Genomic DNA, 17,828 nt, shown 5'->3' with positions numbered 1-17,828 from the left:
TCATATCATATGCTATTTTATGATATAATAACTCTTCAAGGTTTATAAAGCACTCTACAAATATTGTTTCTTGTTATCCTCTAACAGCCCTGGGAGATGGGTGCTAGTTTGTAGAACTGAAAGCAGACAGAGTTCAAGTGACTTGCCCAGGGTCACAAAGCTCATAAGGCTAGGTTTTCACTCTTCCTGACTCCAGGTCTAGTGTTCCATCCTGAGTGTCACCTCTATATACAAATGTGACCATTTTACAGCCTGCCATCTTCCAGACAAGGCATTTACACCAACAAAAGCTACAACAATTAAGCATCACTTCACAATCTCATGGTCTTGCACTGAATTTTCATCAAAATAAACATGGAAGACTCTTCTGTGGTTGTTATATTCTTCGGTTTCATCATCGTTGATAAGTTCATCTTCCCTTTGAGGCTGAAAAATACTGGACAACTGGAATTTCTGTTGTATTAGTCTGAAGGGAATCAACCACAGTTCACAACCATTTCAGCAAAACCTTCAAGTGGCACAGAAAGGTGCTAACAGGCACTAGAGGACATTGCTCCCTGGGAACTTCCCAAAGAAATCAGGTGTCAGATTTTTTTTCTTAAATGGAGACTTCTGTCTCATTGCGCAATTTAAAGATCAAATGAAAAGATGAGTGTAAAAGCATTAGTCATCTTTGTTTTTTTTTATTTTGCTTAGTATGATGTATCACCTATAGCACATGTACACCAAAGTGGGCATAATATTTGAATACGTACAAAATAAATACATGAATGAACAGGGAACAGAAATACAATTTACCATTCTAATTCCAACAACTATAACTCTCATTTGCCAACAGACTCCCAGTAAAAAAATGCAACCAAAAATTAATGAAATTATCCATGGTATAGTGATATCTCTTTGCAGAAGATCTCATTTCTGGCTTAGCCTTCAATTTCCTGTATCATCTTGGATGGGTCCTTTTACCTCACTTTCAATTTTCCCCTCTGTAAAATTAGGATGTTGGACTAGGCAATTTCTAAAGTTTCTTCTGCCTGTGGTATTCTATGGTACCTTCCTTCTAGTATTACTTCCCATTTAAATACATTAGTATTTGTTTGTTTGCTCCTCCATTAGACTGTGAACTCTTTTAAGGTAAGGACTGTGATTTTGTCTGTCTTCAAGTCCTGGATGTTTTTAGAATAACCCCGGGCTTAATAGGTAGGTTCTTACTAATTACTTGTTGATTAATTGATGCCACATTACTTCCATCCTATTTTTCCATCCTTGGATAGAGTACATGACTGAGGGAATTTTGTTCCAAGCATATTAATTTTTTCTACAGTTATTTTTAGCTGTAAAGAAGCTGCTATCAGCTCTTTCTTGTTACCATGACAACAATTGTGACAGCTATTTAATTTTTTTGAAAAATACTTAGTCCTCAATGTTTTGGGGGGTAAAATATGTTCTACAAATCCAGGGAAATCGCATACAGAGAGGTTTGGCATCAGTGAATGAGTCAAATTAGAACAAAGAAATGGTGAAAGCTCCCTCCTGAGAGAGAGGCCAGGGATTATTTCTGTATGTATGATGATTTTGGAAAAGCACAAATGTCCACTAGGAAGCCAGAAACTAAGTGGATTCCGGTGTTCCAGTTACTCTAACAGGCATAAAAATGAGTAACACAAGTTCATCACTTTGGGCATTTAATGAATATGAGTGTTTTTCCTGTCAACTAGTGATGGACCTGAATGAATGAATGAATGAATGAATGAATGAAAAAAGTGAAAAGCTTTCACGGGTCTTCATCAACTTCAACACTTCTCTTCTGATTATGTCCCACCAAGAAAAGTGTTTCCTGAGCAGGAGCCAAGAAGAGACAAGGAAAGAGCTAGATGTGAGCACAGGGTGTAAATAATTGAGCCAAGTGGAAATGAATAAACTCTAACAGTTTAACAAGGCTGTCTAACACAGTGTTACCAAATTGAAACAGGCACCAATAAACCATATGTAACAATATCTGTGGACACACATTGATTTAAGCAACTACATAGGAGGGGCAACTAGGTGGTGCAGTGCATAGAGCACTGGCCTTGGATTTAGGAGGACAGGAGTTAGAATCCAGCATCAGATACTTGACTCTTAACTAGTTGTGGGATCTTGGGCAAGTCACTTAGCCCTGATTTCTTCACATCCAGGGCCATGTCCAGTTGTCCTGATTTATATCTGGCTACTGGGCCTAGATGACTCTGGAAGAGAAAATGAGTCTGGTGACCTTGCACAGCACCCCCCTCACTCAAATCCAGTTCATGTGCTTGTCACGGCATTATCTCCCTGATGTTGTGGTCTTCTTCGAAAATGAAAGATAAACATTATTAGTAGTAATATTATCCATATTTTGTTAAATTTTTTTCATTTTGTTAAAGAGTTACCAATTACTTTTTCATATGGTTCATCTGTTGCATCTGTGGTCTATAGGTTTGATACCTCTGGTCTAATAAATATTCAAAATTGAGAATCCCCTATTTATGAATCTGTAAAATTATATAATATGTCTATGATAGCATCATAGTGTTGTCTCTTTCACATAGGTTTTTGGTAAATATTTATTGATTGTTAGATTGGAGGCAAAATGAATAGAGTGCTAGGCCTAGAGTCAGGAAGACTCATCTTCCTGTGTTCAAATCTGTTTGTCTCAGTTTCCTCCTCTGCCAAATGAGGTAGAAAAGGAAATAGTAAACCACTCCAGTATCTTTGCCAAGAAAACTCCAAATGAGATCACAAGACTGAAACTTTTGAACAACATCAAGGATTGATCATGCAAAGAACATAAGAGTTGGGCTCAATCTAATTTAAAGCCTAAGAGTTGACCCTGGTGGTATGACCATAACTTATTTAGATTCTCTAAATATTAACTTACTTATCTATAAAAAGAAATGATAGTATTTAACTACCATGCAGGGATATTATGAAGAGCAAATAATACTTTGTATATAGAATGCTTTCCAATCATAGTTATTATATGTCTTTTTAAAAATAAATTTATTTATTCTAGCTATACACAAAGATAGTCTTCAGCATTCAATTTTTGTAAGATTTTGATTTCCATATTTTTCTTCTTCCCTTGATTCCCTCCCCCCTCCCCATGACAGCAAGTAATCTGATATAGGTTATACATGTTTAAATATGTTAAATATATTATATGTCTTTTTTGAACATTTTTTTCTTTCTCTTCCTCTCTAGAGCCATGTTTGACTATGACAAGAGCAAAGATAGTGGACTCCCAAGTCAAGGACTGAGCTTTAAATATGGTGACATTCTCCATGTTATCAATGCTTCAGATGATGAGTGGTGGCAAGCCCGAAGAGTAACGCTAGAGGGAGACAGTGAGGAGATGGGTGTCATCCCCAGCAAAAGGAGGTAATGATTACTTTTATGATTTCACAGAATGTGATTTTTACCTTTTATACAATAGAGAGGAGAGAAAAATAAGGAAATTTAGAGAGAGTCAGAGACAGATAGAGACAAAAGAGAGACAGATAAAATAGAGACAACTAGGAAGAGAAAGTGTCCCAGAAATGGAGACAGATAGAAACAGTAAGACAAATGCAAAAAAGGAAAAAAAGAAAGAAAAAAAGAAACAAAAGAGAGGGAGGGGGAAGAAAGACAGTGACAGATTGGAGAGAGAGAGAGAGAGAGAGAGAGAGAGAGAGAGAGAGAGAGAGAGAGAGAGAGAGAGAGAGAGAGAGAAGGAGGTGGGGGGGAGGGAAGGAGGGAAAAAAGGAGAGAATTTCTGCAGTTTAATCTGAGAATTCATCCAAGAGGAAATTGCCAGCCCAGACAGGTGACACCAATTAAATTTTTCCTTTCTACATATATTATGGTTTTAATGAAAATTTGTGACTATGAGCTCATGTTCTGACAAGACACAAAATGATAAACAAACAGTCTGCTCAGACTGTCTTGCTGTCTGTGCCTTTTGGAGCAGTTTAATTTACTCCAGTTCATATATTTCAGGACAAACTTGTCAGGGTGTACAGGTTACTAACTCTCCTAGGACCCTGCAAAGCTCGTCAGAAACATAGCAAGTGCACCAGGAAATTTTTAGAAGATTCAAGGTCACAGTAGTCCAATGCCAGCAAATCAATAACTTAACATGCTCTTTATTAAGCATCTATATTGTAAGCTGGTTATTATGCTAGGCAGTTCATAATAATGGAACTAGTTCTGATCTCAAAGAGGTAGGTTACAGTCTCTCAGGGTGTGGAGTCTGCACACATATAAGTAAACATAAAACGATTATCTTGGTGTGGCATGGGGGGGGCGGTCATCGATCACTTGGTGGATCCAGAAAGGCCTCATGTTAGGAGGTAGCACTAGGGCTGAACTTTGAAGGAAGATAGGGATTTTAAGGAGGTGAGGAAGAATTATAATCCAGACACATGAGGCACAGAGATGAAAGATGGAATGTTGTTTATTTAAAAGACTGAGGTTTTTGTATGTATATGATGCTACCAACACTGGTGGAAAACATTTAAAATTCTGCCAGAGATCCAGATGTTTTCTCTAGAGGATGCCAATCATAGCTGACTATGCATAATACCAACCTTTGGGGAAATTCGTTTTGCCTTCATTTCCTTTCTTATCTTTGGCATTTTGTAGATACAGAGTTATTAACAGGGTGAAGGTTTTCCTTCTTTGGTATCAATCTAGACCAGGAATTTGAGAAGCCAAGAAAAAACCCCTAGAGTCAGGATTTTCATCTAGGCTCTATGAACTTTAAAAAAATCAGTTTTTTTTCATTATTTCAAAAAATATTTTAATTTAATTGGTTTCTTTTGTCATATTGTGTATTTTATGCATTTAACAGAAAAATGAATAAGAAAAGGGATCCAGAGTGACAGACACTAAAAAAGTTAAAGAATTTTCTCCTGAGGACAGTTGACTTGCATTTTGGTTCTTGGGATTCTTAATTATCTCCATATGAGAGAAACTTTCAACCTTTCTTAATATCTAGATACTATACACTGACCAGAAATTGTTATACCATACCCTAGAAAACCAATGAAATTGAAAATCAGGGGTGATGTTTTTTTAAAATAATCAGCTTATTCCCAAAATCTGTTTTGATATTTTCAGAATGCTACCAGACCATTTCCCCATTCATAGCACATTGATTTCCAAAATACCTTTAAACAGAGTAGGACAGAAATGCTTCCTATATGGAAGAACATATTAGGATTTACTAAAATAAGCCCAGATTTGAGGAGTTGCAGGATTGGACTTCAAGTTCCCTCAGCCTCAGAGAAGGCTGGACCATAGGCTCTGTGCCTCTTCTTGACATCTTTATTTTCCCCACTCAAATAGGGTTAGAATGAGGAGAAAAAGATTTGTCTGCTCTGTTTTCTTTAGAAATAATAGTTTGATAGCATAGTAGGAGTACTGAGTTAAAAGAATGGAAAAGTTCTAGTCCTGACTCAGTAACTAATGAGGTGCATTATCTGAGGTGAGGCTAAGCTTCGGTTTCTTCCTCTGAAATGATGAAGTTGAAAGATTTCCAAAGGATTTAGAATGGAGAGGAGTTTTGGATCATAAGGTCATGGAATCATAGGTTCAGAGTTGGAAGGAAACTTGGAGGTCATATTAGAGATTAGCTCATCCAGCAAGCTTATTTTTCAAAGAAAGAAACTGAGTCTCAAAGAGGTTAAGTGATTTGCCAAATATTACAAGGTAGTAAGTCACAGAGAAAAAATTCAAACCTAACATCTTGTGATCTGATTTCAAGTTATATGATCAATTCCAGTGTATCATAATATATCTTGAAAGAAAGAGTCAGGAAGGGAGGGAGGGAAGAAGAAAGGAAAAAACTGGAGAGAGGGAGGGAATGAAGAGAGAGATGAAAAGGAAGGAAAGAAGGAAGGAAGGAAGGAAAAAATATTGGCCCTATTGTCTGGGGCCAGAGATTTGTGCATCTGAATATCAGGCACTGAGATTTTTCTCCTATCTTCTGGGATTTAGAGTATAAGAGAGGTATCAAGGAAGTGATGCTATGTCCCTCAATTTGTGGTAATATAGGTCTTGCCACTTTCCCTCTCCCAAGCATTCCAAGATCAGTCATAAATGCTAGGGTGGAAAAATACAGTATCTTATCCTAACACACTAAAAGTAAAGATGAGCTTCTTGCCATAAGGAATAGTGAGGAGAGAAAGATTTAACTCATATGTCACATATGCTACAGGCTTAGAATAAAGTACTGGTACCAACTAAAGACAGCTGGGATCATAAGACATTAGACTGTGACTTCTTTGAGGAAAGGGCTTGGATTTATTTTTTTTTAATTCCCAGGATCTGGTAAAGCATTATTCACATAATGAACAATTAAGATATGTTGACTGTGTTGTTTAATTGGATCAAGGTTCCCGTTAAGGTTTTGTCTTAAGGAAATATGGTATAAGTGTGTGTCAAAGAACACTAGTTCATGTCCTGACTCTATTATTGTGCATTATTGGCTAAGTCTCTTAAACTCTCTGTGACTTTTTTCTTTTATAAAATAAAGGGATTAAAAATAGATGACCTCAAGGTAACTTCCAGCTCTGAATCCTATGAGAGTTCTTAGGAGTCAAGACATGAACTGAAGAAATATGAGAATATAAATTTGAGTTTTCTTTCCTTTATTGAATTTCTCCATAATTTCTCTCTACCTGGGAAACAGAAACAATGAGACTATGCTCAACCTCACAAAGATTGCTGTAATACTATATAAACCAGTACTGGGAATTGATCTCTGAATTTTGTATGGAAAATTTTCTATAAGTATAAAGCATTAATTCTCTATCAGATACAATAACCTTGAGATATGATAATAGAATTCCCTGTATTGCTGTCCACATACAGTCCTGTATTGATATTAAACATGATAATTTCACAAGTACAATGTGGCAGACAAGATGGCTAGATAGTAGTTTATTTGAAAGATTTTAGTGTGCTGCATCCAAATGAGTGAATAATGGCACACCATAGCCAACACAGCAGATATGATATCGGACTAAAAGAAGAGTGACAATGTCTAAGACAAGGGAAGAGGCTTTCCCTCTGCCCTCTGCCCCCATGTTGTATTGATTCATAGGTACTAAATTATTGGAAGGACAGCATCCAGAGGAGGGTAAAGAGGACAAGGGCAGCACTGAGTCCCTGTCACTTGAGAACTGCATGAAGGAACTATAAGAAAACTTCAGGGAAATTTGCTGTCTTCATGAATTTAAAGAACCTGTCATATGAAAGCAGAAATGTCCCTGTTTTCCTTGATCCTAAGAAACAGATCTAGGATTCATATAGGGAAAGGTTTGCTAAGAAAAGAGTTCTTAAAAAGTGGAAGGGACTTCCTAATAGACAATGGATTCCTCAGAGAAGATCTCCAAGCAGACAGCAGATGCCCACTCTATGTGCATTGTAGAGAGGTTCTTATTCAGGTGTGAATTGGATAAGATGATCTCTGACACACCTTACAATTTTGAGGTACTTTAAATCTGTGAAGTATTTGCCAAAGGTTTCTAGGTTGTATGGCTTTATCCCTTTGGGGAGTAATCATTCTCAAACTAGCAATATCATGAATAACACTTTATACTCACAGGATCTCTCCTCTGAAGAGCTCTCAGCAATTTTCTGAGAGAAATCATTTTCCAACTGCCTACGATGATGATTGTCCAGCTGTCTGATTTGCCATTTCTCTAACTTCTTGGAAGAGAACCTCTTTTAGCAGCCACAGTAAAGCTGGATCAGGGAAAATGAATTTGGAATTGTAAATCAAATTTCAGTATCCATTTCTGTTTTATTTTGTGATGGATGCAGTAGACCAGAAAAAAGCCAGAATTTATAGTTGAGAAAGAATTACAGTCCAATTTTCTCCTGGGAATCTGGCTAAGTTTCCAGTCATTAAGTCTTATTGATTAAATGGAGTTTGAAAACAATTTGACTATAGACATTTTCCATGGATGCCCTCTTCCTGAGTTAATATGTTATTTACAAATGGGAGACCATTCGTTTAATTCTGTCTTTAGAATCTTAAGACCACAGCTAAGGATAAATCCCTGTATTGGCTCCACTCATTTGTAGGATCATACATTTAGAGCTGAAGGAGCCTTGGAGAACATCTAGTCCAACATGCTCATTTTACAGATTAAGAAACAGGCACAGAGATGCTGAATGACTTGCCCAGAGTCCATAGGTACTAAGCAGTAACGCTGAGAATCCAGATTCTCTGACTTCAGATACAACCTCTATTCCTGTACCTTTCCTTTCTGACTCCTATTATCAATAGGTCCTCTGCCTTGACACAGCTGGTTCCAAGATCCATGTCTTCTTGGAAATGACACATGGTATTTAACCTATAACTGGCAAGATCCAAAGTGAGTAATATTCACACAGTATTGAAACCTTGCTTCTCAACCCAATAGAGCAGGGAGAAGTAGAGATTCTGTTGGCAAAATGATATCTCATGCCAGCTATCCACCCCACCCCCCCACCCCATCCCCACCATATATCTGAACTGAACCCAAAGGAGCAGATGGGAAGTAGAAAAGAAGGCAGAGGAAAACAGTTGGGCCTGTTAAGTCACGGCCATTTCCAAATCTCTGGAGGCTCCAGTTGTCAGAATATATTCCTCATACTTTTCAGTCCCATTTCTCATTTTAGCATTTTGGCCAGGGTTCTACGTAGAGAGAATTTTTGCTAAAAACGAACTAATTAAATGCTTTTTTTTCCCCAAACAAAATATGGAAGTACACTAGTCTTTCTCAGACACTAAATCTGGTTTGGGGATCCACCTCTTCCTTGGAATAGAATTAACTCAGTTTTTAAAAATTGGTTGATTGATTAGTTATCCTTAAATTGTGAAGAGTATCAAAATGATATTACTATCTAACCCCAACTAGTCAAACTAATGTGATCTTGAAAGTCTCTACCATGGGTTAGACTCCAATAGTTCTTATGAATGTTTCAAATGTACATTTGACCCTGTATTGTCATCATGGATAGAAAGACAATGATACATTAGATTCTGTTTTAAGATTTGCAGAGCATCTTTTCCCCCCAGTTTTAAGGTTGGAAACTGCAGGAAGGTTAGGTGATAGATAAGTTGTCACATAGTTTGAGAGTATCTGAGGTGTGAGCAGAATTCAGATTTTTACTGCTTACAAGGATAGGGTTTTTTCCTTCCCTCCTGACACCATTCAAAATAGAATATAGTCATAAATTGAAAGCTGAACCTTAAAGGATATCTAGTTCACAACTCCTACTTTTTGGATTATCTATTTAACCCTTAATAAATGTCTACAATATTCCAGAAACACTACTAAGCACTAAGGTCAAAAGACAAAAGTAAAACAGTTCCTGACCTCAAGGAGCTTACATTCTAATAAGGGAGAGAGCATTCACATATTTAGGGAAATATGAGGAAACTGAGGCCAAGAGAGATTAAAATAACCTGCCAAAGATCACAGGTTGTAAGCAACAGAGTTAGGTGTAAACCCAATATTGATTTCAAATTTCCTTTCCACTGTCTTGTATTGCTCATCCCCACTTCTCCTATACTTCAGTAGGTCTATGATTTCAGAGGTGATTGCATACCCCACCTGTGCCCTCAAAGGAGTTTACAATCTAGTAGTGAGTGAGAATATGATCAGTACCAAAATAGCTATAATATAAAAATAAACCAAGGAAACCAAATAAGAGAGGCACAAAGAATGTGCTAGAGGAAAAGAGGAAAAACTTGTTTCTATCTGATTGTCAATGAAAGTTCTCTGAAGAAGCTGACATTTGGACTGGGCAAGGTAGATAAAATTCAGACAAGTAGAAATGAGGATTATTGATATAAAAAAATTCCATCATCTCTCTAAATTATATCTAAATTGAGAATAAATATTTATTGAAAGTAATGTCTGCTTAATAGACTATTTTTAAGTGCACATGAATTTATAAACAGGGATTTATCTTTTTTTCTCTTACCTTAATCTAAAGAATATTTAGGAAATTGAGGAAAATACACATGAAATGTCTTCTACAAACATTTTTCAAGGTTGAACTACTAAAGGCTTGTTAATCTGAGGCATCCCATAAGGTCTAGGAGCAGTTTAAAATCATCATTCTGCCTGACTTGTCAAAAAAGAACATGTATCTCTACTGGGCATAGATTTATTTTCACTCTTCCACATTCTAAACTGGTCTTTCAGTCTTGGGGAAATGAACAAAGTAGGTCATAGGCATTTCTTTGGTTTTAGTTGTAGGCAGGTGGTCAGGGTTCACTGTGGAATAATTAAGTATTAAAAAAAAAGATTAATAAATGCTAGTCTTAGAAGATATCTGTCCTTTTTTTGTCTGTGCATTTCATTAAAATCTTGCCAATGACTGGTCCTGTTGCCAGTGACTGTATTGTATTGGCACTGTTTGTGTTGTCCTGAACATTGCTCAATTCTTTTTTTTCCCCCTGAACATTATTGTAAAGAGCCTTCCCTAACTCATTTTTTTTTCTGTTGGAATATTTTAGTTTGTTTCAAATAAAATTACTGATTATACATAACTACTTTTTATACAAGAAAATGCTTCCCCATGATAATGTGAGCTCCTTACCTGGCACATCGTAGGCTCTTAATAAATACTTCTTAATTGATGGACTGAAGGATGAAGGATATAATATCTACAATAACAAGAACTATGTGTGTTTGTGTGTGTGTGTGTGTGTGTGTGTGTGTGTATAGAGAGAGAAATAGATAGATAGATAGATATAGATAGATACAGATTTAGACATATCTATATCTATATCTTATCTATATCTAATCTATATCTATCTATATCTATATCTATATCTATATCTATATCTATATCTATATCTATATCTATATATATTTAGGACTATATAGTTAGGCCTCTGTTTATTTAAATGATTCCTATATGGGCTATCCTATCAGTTCTGATATAGCATCATTAGACCTCCTAGATGGTCCAGTAGTTAAGAGTATTAGTCCTCAAATCTAGCCTCAAAAACTTACTACCTATGTAACCCTGGGTAAGTCACTTAACCTGGTTTGCCCTAGTTCTCTAATCTATAAAATGAGCTAGAGAAGGAAATGGTAAACCATTCCAGTATCTTTGCCAGGAAACCAAATGGGGTCGCACTAAGAACTGGACATAACTGAAACGAACTGAACAACATCAATAACAAAGCATCATGGATTTTGAAGCCTTCTACAATCTGGTTCTAATAAATGTTTCTAGTATCATTTCACTTTTTTCCACATGTGATCCAAACTGGACTACTTGCTGTCCTCCATTCTTATTCTGCCCTCTGTCATCTCTTTGCCTTGGATCATGCCATTCCTGAAATGAATTCCTCTTCCTTTCTGTCTTTTAAAATACCTCCCTTCAAAGACCAGTTTAAATGATTTCTCTTCTTCTGAGATGTTTATGACCCATATTTACCCCCCAACACATATGAAAATAATCTCTCCCTAACCAACTTCTTTTGGATCTTTCCTTTGCGCTAATTGCTAAACTTCTTTTATAGATATATAGAAATAGATATATACATTTAGATATATTTATATACATGAGTAACTATAGTATATAATGTATATATTATTTTATATTATAAGTATATTTTCTATATATATAAATATCTAACTATTGTTTTATTATATATATGTATATATGTATCTTTTATACTAGTTTCTTTCAGAAGAGGGATTTGATCATATTGTTTATTAACTCAATTCATAGTTCATAGTAGATCCATGACCAATATTTGTTGAACTGAGTTTAACATAGGAATTGTTACTTCCTTGCAAACTATTTCCAACTTTGTCCAAATAATTGAATCACTGGCTTATCCCATATAGGTTTTTGGCCTCCATATCAGCTACTTGTGGTTCAGTCTTTGCGACATTCTGTGATAGATAAAACCAAATTGAAATCTTTGAGGGGCACAATCTGTTTGTCTAGTGATTTAGCTTTCCTATATTATCCTTGCTAAGTGACATTTTCCCAGTGCTTTGTCACCGTACTTCCAATACATCTAGCCTGCTGAGATTCAGAACTGTTCATTTTTCCAGACCTGTTTCACTTTTGCAGTTTATAATCAGTACTTAGTACAGTGCCCAGAAAATATTAAGCCCTCAATAAATTCTTGTTGATTCATTGATTTTCTCATAGTATTAGCAAGGGATTTTATATATTCTTCCTCCTATTATGGACTGAGTGTCCACAAGTTTCTGCTCTTCTTTGCTTCTTCATATGTAACTGTGAGCCAGCATACCAATTCATCAATCTCTAAACACATCCGCATAGGGCTAGATATTTTTATCTTGATTTCCATGGCTACTTACCCATGCCAGTGTTGCATGGCTGTAGTTCCAGTAACACAGGTGACTTTGTATATTCCATTCTCTCCTTCATCCATAATGTTGTCTTGTTGGAGGTGGTAGTAACAGTTTATCACCAGATAGAACAATTACAACATCAGTAATTAATACTTGTATAGTTTGTAAGTTTGCATTTGATCATTTGATCCTCACAACAACCCTGGGAGATAGGTGATAGTATCCTGTTTTTACAGATGTAATAACTGAAGCACAGTGAAGCACATTCTCACAGTGAGAATCAGAGTCACAAAGCTAATAAGTGAATTGAAATTCATGTTTGCCTAAGTATTCCATGCACTCTACAACTTTTAACTCAAAGTCAAAAGAAGAAATTATTCCTTCCAATCTCTTTTCACTTTATGACTCTTGTTCTCCTTATACTTACTTTGAGTTTCCATCACATAAGATATAAGGTATCATATAAGTTGTAAATCAGGAATCACTCAGGAGAAAAATTGATGTGTCCTTTGGACTAATGACCTTGGACAATTTCCAAAGAAAACCCTTTAATAAACTTGTTAAGATGGAACAGTAGAAATTGATGATTTGGAGGATTTATAGAAAATCAATTTGAATTTTAATGCTAAAATGAATTTATCATACTTTTTGGTTTAAGCCAACTGCTAATTGCTTTACCTTTATCAAAACCACTTTGTAGGTGGATCATGTTCTTGGCTAATCTGTATTAGTCTTTTTGAGTCAAAAATTATCTGAATAAATCCAGTAATTTGCCCTCCCCATCCCCACCTCTAAGAACTGCTCATTTGAAATCCATTTTAAGCCACAAATTGGTCTCAGTTTATTTAAAGCTCAAGCAAGAATTGCCAAAATCTTCTAGATTTTTAAAATTAAAAAAAATTTAACTTTACATGTATCATGAAATTTTATTGCTTTATATTAACTCACTCAAGATCAATGATGTCATTGTTAACCTTGAGTTCAGTGCCAAAATTTGAGACATTAACAAGATCTTCAACTCATTTATTCCTAACGTTCATGGTTACTTTTATCTGGTTTTAGATAATTATAATATTTTTAAATCAAATTGATTTTAACAGATGTATAAGGTAGATAGTCAAACCATACAGGATGGTGGAATTTAAAATCAGGAAAACCTACAGTCCAACTCCTCTAGTTCATTGATTTTCTTTAACAAATGAGTAAACTGAGTTCTCATGAAAGTAAATGGTTTGCCCTATGTCACAAACATGGTCAAACCTAGGTCTTCAGGTCCAAATTCTATGTTCTTCCAAAGACATTTATTGTTTTGATGATACTGTTACATATTAGATTATTTTGTATCTGTTCAGAAGTGTATAATCCTGTTAAGAACCTGATGGGTAAGAGAGAGAGGTGGTAAATCAACTATTGGAATGTCTTTGATGGTAAACATTTATTAGGTAAATGAAAAATTTGGCACATAAATCTTGAAAATAAGAATTGGATATATCCAGAATTTATTTGCAAAGGAAATTATGCTAATTAGTTATAAAGTTACCCTATGAGGGTATAGAAAATTTCCATAACAATGTTTATACCATTCTAGTACAATTTATCACTTCATTTTCAAGGCAACCCGTACAAATCTTGTGTGAATTACATGATTAAGTAAAACTGTTGTAACCTCTTAAAGCTAGAATCATTCCATTCATCAACAAACATTATAACTACCTGTGGGCTAGGCATTGTGCCAGAAGTGTTTTTAAAGACCATATAATCCATCATTTTTCATATAAGGAAGAGTGGTGAATTGATTTGTTCAAAGTCAGACAGAGAGCAAATGGCAGAGTTTGGGTTTGAAACCATGATCTATGATGGGGAATTTATACTGAAGAATTCACAGGTACCAAACAAAAACAAACAAGCACACAAACAACAATGATACAAAAAATATATAAGTCTTGGCATATTACCATGTATATTATGTAGAGACATCTAGGTGGTATAATATCAAGAAGACTATGACCCTGGGCAATAACAATCTGTCTTCCTCAAATACCTCAAATGTAAAATGGGGATCATAATAACACCTCCCTCCCAGTGATGTTGTAAGGATTAAATGAGATAATATTTGAAAAGTACATAGTAGGTTCTTAATAAATACTTGTTTTCTCCCTTCTTTCCATGCCTTTATTGCAAGCTTACATTGATTTATTACTTGGAAGTTTACGACATACTCCCTCCCCACCTTAAAAATTCCCCTAAGTTAGATACTGTGAGTATTTTAAATTCCACTTTGAAGATGAGAAAACTGAGACTTACCTCAAATCCAGGATTTTCACAATTCTATTGATTTTCTAAGATGTGCTCACTAGAGGGTTGTTGGTTAGAATACTTTAGTGCTGTGTGATTAAAAGCATCAGTGGCCTCTATAAACGAGATAATAATTTTATTAAGAAATGGGGAAACAGTATCCATCACTCCTTAGGAAGGCAGATTTATAAAAAGAGCTCAGAATAATGTTAATACAGTAATTGATATTTTCAGAGGATAGGACAGAGGCAGATTTGATCAATATTCACACCTTTAGTTAAAACTAAGAGAAGTGGAGAAAGTTTGGAGTCAGTAATTTCCCCCATGATCCTCTCTCCATATGGCAGATTATAGTGACTTAAGCCTTCATTTTCTCTCTTTCCTATCATAGCACTTGGCCTGCCAATACAAAATTATGACAGTTCTTAAGCTTTAATATCAGCGATTACCTTTGAAAGATTTGGTCCCACCATATCCATGCCAATGTTGTATACTAAAGTGAAATAAATAAATTCTATGGCTCAGCTGTGTAACTATAGAAACCAGTCCCCTCAGTGTTTCAACAGAAAATGCAAAAGACTTCTCATTTGGAAATGAGTGTGTGGTTCAGAATTGATTTATGAATAGTTTTGACTTCAGAAATCTATTCAGTTATTCTGTTTATGAATAGTTTTGACTTCAGAAATCTATCCAGGTTTAGGGAAGATTTCAGCTGGGTAAAATGTTAATGTTATATACATATATCTTTATATAACCACATATATAAGATGTTAATGCTTAATATTTATTTACATATATGTGTGTAGTTTGTGTCTTGGATTGCTTTGTCAGTCTGGTGAAGTCTATAAATTCCTTCTTAGAAAAATACTTTTTAAATGCATAAAATAGAATGAATAGTATTACAGAAGAAATCAATTATCACAATATTTAAAAAAACAAGTTAATGAACTTAGTTAAAAACCACTGGTATGTGTGCAATATATTTTCATCTAACTACATACATATACATATTGCATGTATAAACATACTTTTGTGTAAATTACATGCATGTCCAACTCTTTGTGATACCATTTGGAGTTTTCTTGGCAAAGATTTGCCATTTCCTTCTCTGACTCATTTTACAAAAGAGGAAATTGAAGCAAACAAAGCTAAGTTACTTCCCTAGAGTCACACAGCTAATAAGTGTCTGGAACCAAATTTTAACTCATGGAGATGTCTTTCTTATTCCAAGCCCACTGCTCTATCCACTATACTACCTAGCTACTTATAGACATATAAAAATATATTGTATAAATCAGAAAAGGATAAATGAATGGATAACTAGCTAATTAGAGAGAGAGAGAGAGAGAGAGAGAGAGAGAGAGAGAGAGAGAGAGAGAGACAAACAGATAAACAAAGTTAGATTGGAACTTCTGTTATTTATTTAATAAAACAAGTTTCTGGAAAGGAAATCTCCTTTTGCAAATTCAGATTGTCAATTTTTGCAAAATAGGAGAAGTTTAGGGCAGTGAAAGGTAAAGAGACTTGCCCAAGCTTACCTAGACATTATGTGTATGTCAGAAATAAAAATTCAATCTAGGTCTTCCTGACTCAAAAGATGATGTTTTAGTCACAAAGTCGTAATGTTATATCATTGCACACAAATATGCCTCTACTGTCCAGACCTTCAACTTCATATATATTAAGAATTCCTAGTGTGGAAACCCCTCCTGCTCATGGCAATACCAAAAGTATGTGTCAAAGGAAGGATTTAACCCAGCTTTTCCTGACTCTTAAGGCTGGTAGTTGGCCCTCTATCCCATCAATTCTAACTTCTTTCAAAATACAATGACTTCCCATACTAATGATATGATGAGTCTTGAGGATTCATTGCTAGCTTCCACTCAAAAACCTGATACCAAATTTTCCTTTCCTTCAAAGATGATAAAATCTGAATAGATTTGTTCAGATTTGAGGGGGAAAGAGAGCATGAAGGGAATAGAATTGTTTACTTTTTCTTGTCTAATCTGTTTTTTCATTTTTTTTTCATTCTCCAGGGTGGAAAGAAAGGAACGTGCTCGATTGAAGACAGTGAAGTTTAATGCAAAACCCGGGGTGATTGATGCCAAAGGGGTAGGTAAAAACAAATAGAGAATTAAAGTGGTCCCTATCGCCATTTACTGGAATCTAATTCACATTTTCATTCTATAGAACAAGCACATTATGGTAGTCAAGCAGGTGTATATAATGTTAATCATATTTAAAAGCACAATTTTTTCAATGAAGCAGGTTTTTTTTTTAATAATCTGCTAACAAACATGGGGGAAGTAACTGTGGACAGCCACCAAGATATTTCCCCAATCTTAACTATTAATGATAAGATTGAAATTAGGATATTGATAATAGCACATTAAATGCTTTTGTTTCATTTTTCAAAGCCAAGGTCCTGGATTCAAGAATGGGTCCAAATGAATTATTTACTTACTAATATTTTAATATTTCCATCATGTTGAGCTAATTTGAGTACAGAGAACAAAGATACAACTAATGTAATTTTATAGCAGAATACAAATGGAAAAAGTTTTTAGTCTCCTGGTTTAATACAGGAAATGTTGTGACAGACACTGAAAATAGGATGTTTACTAAAAACCAAAAGAGCCATCTGTAAAATTGATACAAACAAGCATGTATCCCGTGTGTGTGTGTGTGTGTGTGTGTGTGTGTGTGTGTAGGTTTGGGGTAAGTGAATAATTTTAAACATCAGATGCACTTGAGAGAGAAAGGGTACTATTTTTATGAATTAATTTTCTTTTTTTTTTAATTTTTATTAAAGATATTATTTGAGTTTTACAGTTTTCCCCCAATCTTGCTTCCCTTCCCCCACCCCCACCCCACAGATAGCACTCAGTCAGTCTTTACTTTGTTTCCATGTTGTACCTCGATCCAAATTGGGTGTGATGAGAGAGAAATCATATCCTTAAAGAGAACAGAATTCTCAGAGGTAACCAGATCAAACTATAAGACATCTGTTTTGTTTTTTTTTCCGAATTAAAGGGAATAGTCCTTGTACTTTGTTCAAACTCCACAGCTCCTTATCTGGATACAGACGGTACTCTCCTTTGCAGACAGCCAAAAATTGTTCCCAATTGTTGCGCTGATGGAATGAGCAAGTCCTTCAAGGTTGAACATCACTCCCATGTTGCTGTT

The 17,828-nt window shown here is 35.2% G+C and overlaps 1 protein-coding gene across 6 annotated transcripts in view; it reads left to right on the top strand.

Annotated features, from left to right (window-relative positions):
• Positions 1-17,828, top strand: part of LOC141508420 (disks large homolog 2) — a 2,787,507-nt gene that overhangs the window by 2,611,857 nt on the left and 157,822 nt on the right. For all 6 annotated transcript variants that reach the window (XM_074217018.1, XM_074217021.1, XM_074217022.1 and 3 more), the window contains 2 exons: positions 3,223-3,399; positions 16,679-16,754. In XM_074217018.1, the coding sequence (XP_074073119.1) occupies positions 3,223-3,399; positions 16,679-16,754 (253 nt within the window). The remainder of the gene's footprint in view (positions 1-3,222; positions 3,400-16,678; positions 16,755-17,828) is intronic.

This window comes from Macrotis lagotis, chromosome 1 (genome assembly GCF_037893015.1).
Source record: "Macrotis lagotis isolate mMagLag1 chromosome 1, bilby.v1.9.chrom.fasta, whole genome shotgun sequence".
In the NCBI taxonomy this organism is placed as follows: domain Eukaryota; kingdom Metazoa; phylum Chordata; class Mammalia; order Peramelemorphia; family Peramelidae; genus Macrotis; species Macrotis lagotis.
Note: the sequence above shows the minus strand (reverse complement) of the source record. Positions and strands in the feature narration are given on the sequence as shown.